The sequence below is a fragment of the Strongylocentrotus purpuratus genome, unplaced genomic scaffold, assembly GCF_000002235.5.
Source record: "Strongylocentrotus purpuratus isolate Spur 01 unplaced genomic scaffold, Spur_5.0 spur5_contig_82, whole genome shotgun sequence".
In the NCBI taxonomy this organism is placed as follows: Eukaryota; Metazoa; Echinodermata; class Echinoidea; order Camarodonta; family Strongylocentrotidae; genus Strongylocentrotus; species Strongylocentrotus purpuratus.
In genome coordinates, this window is record NW_022145524.1 from 3,523 (window position 1) to 12,404 (window position 8,882).

The 8,882-nt window shown below is 43.8% G+C and overlaps 2 protein-coding genes across 2 annotated transcripts; both read left to right on the forward strand.

The window, feature by feature from the left end:
* The first annotated feature begins 5,898 nt into the window (after positions 1–5,898).
* LOC115922187 (cationic amino acid transporter 4-like) lies at positions 5,899–6,423 on the forward strand. Its single transcript, XM_030980504.1, has one exon. The coding sequence runs from the start codon at positions 5,899–5,901 to the stop codon at positions 6,421–6,423; it is 525 nt and encodes a 174-aa protein (XP_030836364.1).
* A 77-nt stretch (positions 6,424–6,500) lies between these two features.
* Positions 6,501–7,211, forward strand: LOC115922183 (high affinity cationic amino acid transporter 1-like). The gene has a single exon (XM_030980492.1). It carries the CDS (start codon positions 6,501–6,503, stop codon positions 7,209–7,211), a length of 711 nt encoding a protein of 236 aa, XP_030836352.1.
* Positions 7,212–8,882: the final 1,671 nt, after the last annotated feature.

Consider the following 8,882-nt stretch of genomic DNA (forward strand, 5'->3'; position numbering starts at 1 on the left):
GGTACAAAGTTGTACCTAATTCAAATGAGGACAATGGGAACCTAGACTTTTGGCGCTGCATTGAATGTGCCTGTTGAACCTTTTCAAACAAAATGTCTGCGGCTTTGGTTTACGTGCGCCTGGAAATCCACATGCACATTGTGTGCAAATCGCTCCGCTCATGTTGCAGCGTACGCTTAGGGTATACGCGGGGGTATTTCCAAGTAGTCAGGCACTGGTACAGAGTGGGACCTAATTCGAATGAGGACAATATGGGAACCTAGACATTGGCGCAGCTATTACATGTGCCTAGAAATCCCCTGCTTTTGTCTGGAACCCGATGTTCAAACAAATATCCGCGGCTGTGGTTACAATGGAGCTTATAGAAACAACCTGGCCCAGTCATTGTACATTTCCGAGTAACCAGGTACTGGAAATACCCCTGCACATTTTATGCAAATCGCTCGCTACAGCCCCATACATATATCATATAGGAATGAACGCGCTCATGTTGCAGCGCACGCTTCATACATGTAGGTTACTATGCGGTATTTCCAAGTAGACAGGAATGGTACAAAGTGGGACCTTCTTCGAATGAAGACAGTTATGGGAATCTAGACATTGGCGCAGCTATTGGGCCGTGTACCTGGAAATCCCCTGTTTTTGTCTCGAGCCTGCGCAGACAAAACTTCAGCGTCTCTAATTATACATATCGAGGTATGGAAACATGCCCCAGACACTACAATTGAAACGGCGATAACATGTCAGAGACTCGATTTAATTTTAACAGCAATGTGACTCAACTTCCCTCGACTCGACACTTGTACCCTCATGGGTCAACTTATGGTGAATAACTTATTAAGATCAATGCATATTTGTTTATATGTACAATATTATATTGTTGTCTGTAAATAACAGTTAAAAAAATACGACATTATGGTTGTTCATAATGTGTCAATGACACAGTTTGTTTACAGGTATATTTGGAAATTTCTCTGAATTGTTACATAGTTTTATTAGGGTCACTGTGCCATGTAGTATGTACATGTATACTTAAGAACTTAAAGATCATTATACTGAGGTTTGGCAATACAACTTCAAGTTGATACCTGGGAAAAAGGTAAATTCGTGCAACTTTAGGGTAAAATTGTATCCATTTGGATCTTTCATAAGGCCAAAAAAAATTAATTCTGCTTCCGATTACATGGTATTTAAAAATATGGTAGGCAGGTAGGGAAACTTTTGTAGGCCGATTTGTTGGTGTACGATCATATGGAGGTGTTTCCCCGGGTATCAACTTCAATTCATGGGCGTCGCGAGGGGGGGGGGTAAGGGGGGGCACTTGCCCCCCCCCCCCCCGGAAAAGCAAAAAAAAAAAAAAAAAGAAGAAAAAGGAAGAAAAAAAAAAAGAAAAGAAAAAGAGGCGCGAAGACAAAGTGGTGTAAATTTAATGAGTGGGGGGGGGGGGGGGCAAAATGTCCCTGCACCCTCTAAAACTGAAATCGAGAATGTGTTGAGAAGTACAAGCATTTTTTGGCAAACAAAATTTTTGCCCACCTCTAGAAAAAATCCTGGCGACGCCCATGCTTCAAGTTGATACCTGGGGGAAAAGGTAAATTCGTGCAACCTTAGGGTAAAATTGTATCCAATTCGGATCTTTCATAAGGCCCCACAAAAGTTATGCTTCCGATTACATGGTATTTAAAAATAGGGTAGGTAGGTAGGGAAATTTTTGTTTGCCGATTTTTTAGTGTACGATCATATGGAGGTGTCTGCGTGTAGTCAAGGGTAAAAGGTGGAAATTGATGGTTTGGGTGTTTTTTTTTCTCATTTTCTATACAAAAAATAGGGCAGGGGTTGTCAGCACAATAGGGTATAGGTAGGGAAACCGTAAAAAGATCTATTATGTTTTTTGGCCTAATAGTCATATTTATCAATTCTAGATGCTTTAGAAATATTGCTTTTGTAAGTATAGCATCCCGAAAATGTACTTGCATAAAAAAGTAACACTTACGATTTATGCAATTAGGCACCGTTCCCAAAAGACTTTCAGGTGTCCCTCCTTATTTTCTAGGGCTTGACGAATAATCTGCCAAGTTCGGTGCTTTGAACCACACGGTCACGATCTGATAAAAACAAAAAAGGATCTAGGCACGTGACTATTATTGTTATGTTCACATACAATTGAATTACACATACACACAGACATGTTTACGTTACATACCCAGAGTGGACATAAAACCCGTTTGAAAAAAACCTAGGGCCTACAATGTCCGAGGATTTGGGCATGTGGTGTGATGTGCTGCATACATCGTACTAGATGTGTACATGTTTATCCACATCCACGACGGTTCTCATCAAAGCCGGTTTGGCAAGAAATATATCGCATACTACATGTACACAGTATACTGGGCACGTGAGTGCAATAGCCGAGGCTTAACGTTTTCGTGTGCGTTGGTAGAGGGGAACTGGTATTTAACAAGTTGTCATTCAAACAAACATGCCCAACCGATCCTTGTACTTTTCATGTGAGGGCAATTCAACATTTCTTGACTTATGTTAAAACTAGAAAAACGGCAAAGTGTCTGAGCACGCTGCTGCCATAACTTTTGTTGTAAAATAAAACTAATTTCATTAACAGTGCTGAGGTATGTAGACAATTATATCTAGACAATCTTACTTACGCGCGATCAGGCGTCGACGATAATGGTTGGCTAATGTTCTCCGGTTAACAGTCAGCTGTTGCACCGCCACACATCAAGGCCTCGATGTTACGATGAATTTGATCCAGATAGGTTGTGATCATACACCTAACGTGTTGACTGTGTTGACAGAGTTGTTGCGTGCGGCTAAATCCCCCCGCACATTTTATGCAAATCGCTATACATCCCCATAAATAGATCGTATAGAAATGAACGGGCTCATGTTGTAGCAAACGGATATACATGTAGGTTGGTTACCGTATGGGGTATTTCCAAGCAGTGGTTTCGTGCCGTGTGCAAATTGCCATGCTAACCGACTTATATCTCACGATTGCGGACGTTATATGAATATCTCGCCTTTTTATAGCAGCAGTCGGGATTCTAGGCAGCCATCAGCATTAGTGGGTTGCCGCCAAAATGCCAGGCCAATCCGTAGGCAGGAATACGTATTGATTGATGTGTGTGTCATTTTATGTCGCGGCTTCAAAAGACAAACATGAAAGTTTAGTTTGAAATAATTTTCCCTCCTCCTCCCCTACAATCCTTCCTTTGTAATGTTGTGCAACTGGTTCGGTTGAGAAAGAGGTTGCGTTTTTTTGTGCCAAATAAGAAGTCGATCACCCAATCTTGTTTGGATATGGAATTAGCTAACTTCAATAGGATGGGACATTTCGCTTGTACATATACCTTTAAAGTTTCATGTGCTAGATGTAATTTTGTAATGTAACAATATAGCGCCGTGACGGCCCATTCCCTACCATTACCTGGGAGTTTATCCTTATTGTAAACATAACTGTGTAACAAATAGCCCGTGACATCCCACACGGATTATACCGGCCGCATATTCCAGCGGTTGGAACAATTGATTGTAATTTCAGAGATGAAACTTTTCCGATTTTAATCGGAATCCGACTTTTTGAATTTTCCAACGAAATTTCCGATTTTCTTACAGTGTGTCCCACAAAATTTGATTTTGTAACGATTTTTTTCACAAAATGTCATTTTATTTAAATCATAATTTCAAAGAAAAGTCGATGAAAAGTCGATGGAAATGCATGTTAAAATCATCGCGAACGTAGTTTTAATCTCTTTCACCAGTCGTTATTGGAGTGTTTCAACGGTAGAAACACAGGGCATAACACTGATCGGAGCCTTCTCTGGCTGGACAAAAGGTTAACCCTGCGCAGCGTTTACTAAAAAAATGTTTATCAGAACTCGCCACGGGGGCCCTTTGGGCTACAGGTACTTCCCCGCACTACGTACGCAAGACCCTTTTCATGTCAAAACAACAAAAGCCACGTGCCAGACAGTGTCCAGGCAGTTGCCAGATAGTGAACTTGAAAGATAATTGACTGGCGGCTGTGGTTTGCGGCTATGAAGGGAGATGGCTGTGTCAAGTTACAGGAGTTTATAAATGTTTCAATGAGACTTGGCAGGAGGCCTGGTCGAAAGTTTGTTGACACGGCCTGGGTGAAGCCCTGGCTGCAAAGTTCATTGAACCAGCTTATTTGGCAATGGTTGAATGAGGATTAGATGGAAGGTGACCGTCATTGGCCCTCAATTTTTTTTTATTCAAAAAATTCGGTCACCTGATCGCAAACTGGAACTTGGTCACTCTGCGGAGATAATAAGAATGGGAATGCGCTTATCTTGTATCGGTTAATTGGCTCGACACATGATCGAGGGATGGACAGAGTGTTGGTATTGTGGAGATTGTTCGACCTTTTTTTATTATAAACCTCAATTCTTATTGTTACATGCATTTTTTAAACTCTCATTCCCAGCAAACATACCGCAATCGGCCCAATACTGGCTTGGTACAGGCTGGCAACGGCACACCGTAAAACGATGGCCGTTTCACGGCCAGGATCACGCCGATACTGGCTTTGTACCGTCAGCCGTTATGCTGCCAGTTCAATGTCATCGGTAACAGGCCGTACTGGTGTCACATGAAAATCCGACTCCTTTGAAAATCGGACCCCTATTTCCCTATTATTGGTTGATCCCTCGCACGTGACAGGTCACCCTCCCGAAACGATTAAATAGCATAGTATCGTACTCACGCGTGCGCAGTACTACCAATGAGTCCACATTTCATGGAGTCGGATATTCACGCTACACCGGACCGATTCCGGCAGAGTTATCAGGGGGCGGTCCTATAGGTCTATAATTGACATAAATGGCCCGCCCCTTATGCAAGTGCGCAACACAACAATGCAGCTATTGCTCTTGATCACCCACTTTTTACTACAACTAGATCAGCCTTGTCATATTAGACAGACTGTCAGCAAAGTTAGCAGATGCAAATTTCGAGAAAACTGTTCGTTGAAGGTGCACAGACACAACTCAGTGTAGATTCTGAGCAGGGACGAAGCGAGGCCGAGTCCATTCCGGCACGAATCCACAGTTCCAAGTCCATGCTCTGCAACGGATATCAATCCTTTCAATTCCCAAACTGTGCTGGACTATTGGATTGGACTTGCGATTTACATCATCGCGAAGACGCATAGGCCTACACTCTAAACAGTCCTGGGTCAGACTTGACCAGGAAAAGGGCCATGTGGTGTCTGACCCTTTTTGGGGTCAAAAAAGAACACACAGGTCTGGGTCAAAATAACCATTTGATGCTACATGTCCGGGTCATTTTGACCCGAAAAGTGTCATTTTTGACCCGAAAAAGTGTCATTTTGGACCTGGAAAAGGGTCAGGCCCCACACGACCCTTTCCAGATCAAGTCTGACCCGGGACTTTTTAGAGTGTATATTAACGAATCACAAACAATTTCAAGGTTGTTTTTTTGTTCATGCAACGTTTGTCCAACAATGTTTGTAGCTGAAGATAAGTACTGAACAAAAGTCTCAAAATTGCACGGAGAACACTTTCACATACATATTGTTAACATACTATAACTTGTAGCGATTCAAGACGAAAGTGCGGATCACACGTTGCGCCCAACCCTAATAGGCTACCGGTACGTGTATTGTTACATACGAAGTGGACGGCAAAACCCATGACAAAGATTATATCCTCTAGCGTGTTTTACAACAACTTTTTTATGTAACTTACACTTGCAGCCACAAGAGTACAATCCTAAAAGCAGGTAATTTTAGTTGGGAATTTGGTCTTTTCCAAAAGCTCGTGTTCCATTAATGACACAAACGCTATACTATATTTTCTTTCTTCATTTAGTTAAGGTCGGTATTTACAGAGCTCCGCCATGGCAATGCTTCAGAGCTGCATTGACATTTGCAGCTCCTTCTTCAGAAGACGAGGGACTCTTAAGGAATCGAACTCAAGCCAGCTTAAGCGATGCCTTACTGCTGCCGACCTAACCTTCGTTGGCATAGGAGCAATGCTAGGCTCTGGGGTCTACATCCTTCCCGGAGAAATAGCCGGTGAGATGGCGGGACCGGCGGCTGTTCTGTCCTTTCTCATTGCCGGACTGGTAGCTTTGCTGAACGGCTTTTGCTTCCTAGAGTGTGCAGGACAGATACCGCAGACGGGAGCAGCCTACGTCTACGCATACGCGTCACTCGGAGAACTGGTCGCCTTCTTGGTCGGCTGGAATGCCATAGCAGCACGAGTCATGTCCCTCGTGTATGTAGCGCAAGGATGGAGCGCCTATTTCGACGACGTTATCGGAGGCCACATACGAAATTTCACCATTGAATTTGTTCTCCAGGGCGAGGAATGGGACGCACCTCTTCTTACCAACTTTCCGATTTCACAGCCGGTGTTGTGATACTTCTCGGAAGTATCCCTGTCGTGTGGGGTGTGGACTTCTTTGTCACTGGCAACACTATCTTGGTGGTTCTGAACATGGTCGTTGTTGCTTTGGTTTTCGTGGTTTCCATGGTCTATGCAGACTTGTCACTGCTTACAAAGCACGGGTTTTTCCCTTTTGGCTTCTCTGGTGTCATGAAAGGTGCAGTGGCAGCATCTGTAGGGTTCTGTGGATTTGAGGCGATCGCGCTCAGCTCTGAAGAAGCCCATAACCCCAGCAGAGGCCTTCCCATCGGCCTCATCAATGCCTTCGGGGTGTCATTCTCAGCTTTCATTGCTGCCACTCTGTCACTCACCGTCTTAAGCGACTACAAAGATATCCAACCACAAAGTTCGTTTGCGTCAGCTTTCGGAATGATCGGTGTTGACTGGTTGAGGTATATCGTATCCCTCGGTGCCATCAGCAGTATGACGGGAGGAATTTTGACTCACTCTTACTGTCTGTCTCGATTCGTCTACCCGATGTCACGTGATGGGCTGCTCCCTGCCCTGCTTGCCAAAACCAACGAGCGAACCAAGACCCCTATCTGGGCCACCATGTTTGGAACATCCCTGGCCGTCATTTTCAGTGTAGTGATGGACTTTGCGAGTGTGATTAATGTCATATCTCTCTTGTATTTGACGGAGTTTGCAGTAGTTTGTTCTGCTGTAGTCATTCTGCGCTACAGTCCCCGTGCACGGAGTGGCTATGTATCCATGGACGGCAGAGATGAGGATACTGAAAACGGAACCAGCCGTGATGAATGACGAAATGAACCCACACGACCAGATGGTCACCGAATCGAATGCACTGATCGACCCTCAAAGCAACGGAAGCGGCACCGTCACACACGGGATACTTGACTGCCTGGCAAATGCTCAATTCATCCCAAAGCCAATTTCTTTCATACTTCGGACGATTAGACGCCACCCAAGGAGAACCGTGATTTCTTCACTTGGTTTACATGTGATGTTCGGATCGTCTTGGTGGCGCTGTTGACCTACAAGATGGATGCATTTAAGCAGCTTGAGGGCGCTGTTGTATTCGGGATCATTGTGAGCGGCGGTGTTTCTGTCGTGGCATGCTGTCCTCTGTTGTTTGTACCTCAGTATGATGCGGACATATCGTTTAAAGTAAGTACGTTTCTTCATCACACAAATATGAGACTCCCATTTAATGTTTTTTTAACCCGTGCACAATGGAACATTTTGACCAATATAGGCCTGTACCAATTTTCAAATGTTGCCCTACACATATGATTTTCCCTTTTGTTCACGACTCACGACACCAGAAAACACAGCCATACGGACCAAATCAAGGACATAAAATGACTAACGATTACTGCTTTCAACGTCTGTTATACTGTTATAATACCAATCCAATTTTGGCAATTATCCCCCAGATTCCTTTGATGCCATGGTTACCGCTAGTTGCCTTACTGTGTGACATCATTCTTATCTTTCAACTGGACGGCCTCGCCTTTGTCACAATTCTGATTTGGATGTGTTTCGGTAAGAAGGAATCGAAACATGTACTTCGCACTCTTGCTTAAAGGCGAACATTTATAATAATTGTTTACTGGAAAAACAAGGCATACTGCATGCAAACCAATGATCTCCATATACCAACGTGGAAGCCAGTGCATTGGATGCAACACTGGAGAAGAAATATCCCTCTGACTTTGCCGCTGGCTACCGCCGCAGTTCTGTCTGCAGGTCATCGCCCCCTTTAAAAAAAATTGCAAATTAGTAGTAAAGTCAAGTCGGTGAAGAGCAAATATGGCACATCAGGCCGGCGTTTATTCCTGAGAATATTTCTATTACCCCTGGATGGGTTGCCGTCTCGTAAAACACATGTACACATTTAACGAGAAGGTCCGATGGTCATGAAACTTGGTGGGTAGTATATGTGGACACTTATGTTAGTATGTGGACCATCATTATGACGACATAGGTGAAATGACAGATGCTGCTGTGAGACTTCCTGTAGACTATGTTCTTCCCAGGTAATCGTGAAATTTCTTACTCCGCTTTTACCGAAAACTGCTGATGGGTGTTTGACGTCACAGCTTTGATATTGAACCACATGTTTCACGGAGCATACAACTATTTCAAATGAGTGTTCGGATACCAAACAAAATTTTCTCTCTTTTTTTTTCTCTTAGGACGCTAATATATTTGCTTTACGGAATAAAAACACAGCTTGGCTGCAACGAAGTGTGAAGACAGCAATCTCAACGGCAATTGAGCAGTGGCTTTACCGGACCAGCGGTAGAACGTTTGACTTCTTGGGGGATCTGAAAGCATCATCACAACATCACATGACACAACTGATTTCATTCCCTACTCGTGGTAATGCTACCCTGGACAAGATTTTCACCAATTTTCCTGTCCTGTTCAAGGAACCTGAGAGACTCCCACCTCTGGGAGCTAGTGATC

Bases quoted from the DNA above. Each gene is read 5' to 3' on its own strand.
- LOC115922183 (XM_030980492.1), top strand. From the start codon at position 6,501: ATGGTCGTTGTTGCTTTGGTTTTCGTGGTTTCCATGGTCTATGCAGAC.
- LOC115922187 (XM_030980504.1), top strand. From the start codon at position 5,899: ATGGCAATGCTTCAGAGCTGCATTGACATTTGCAGCTCCTTCTTCAGA.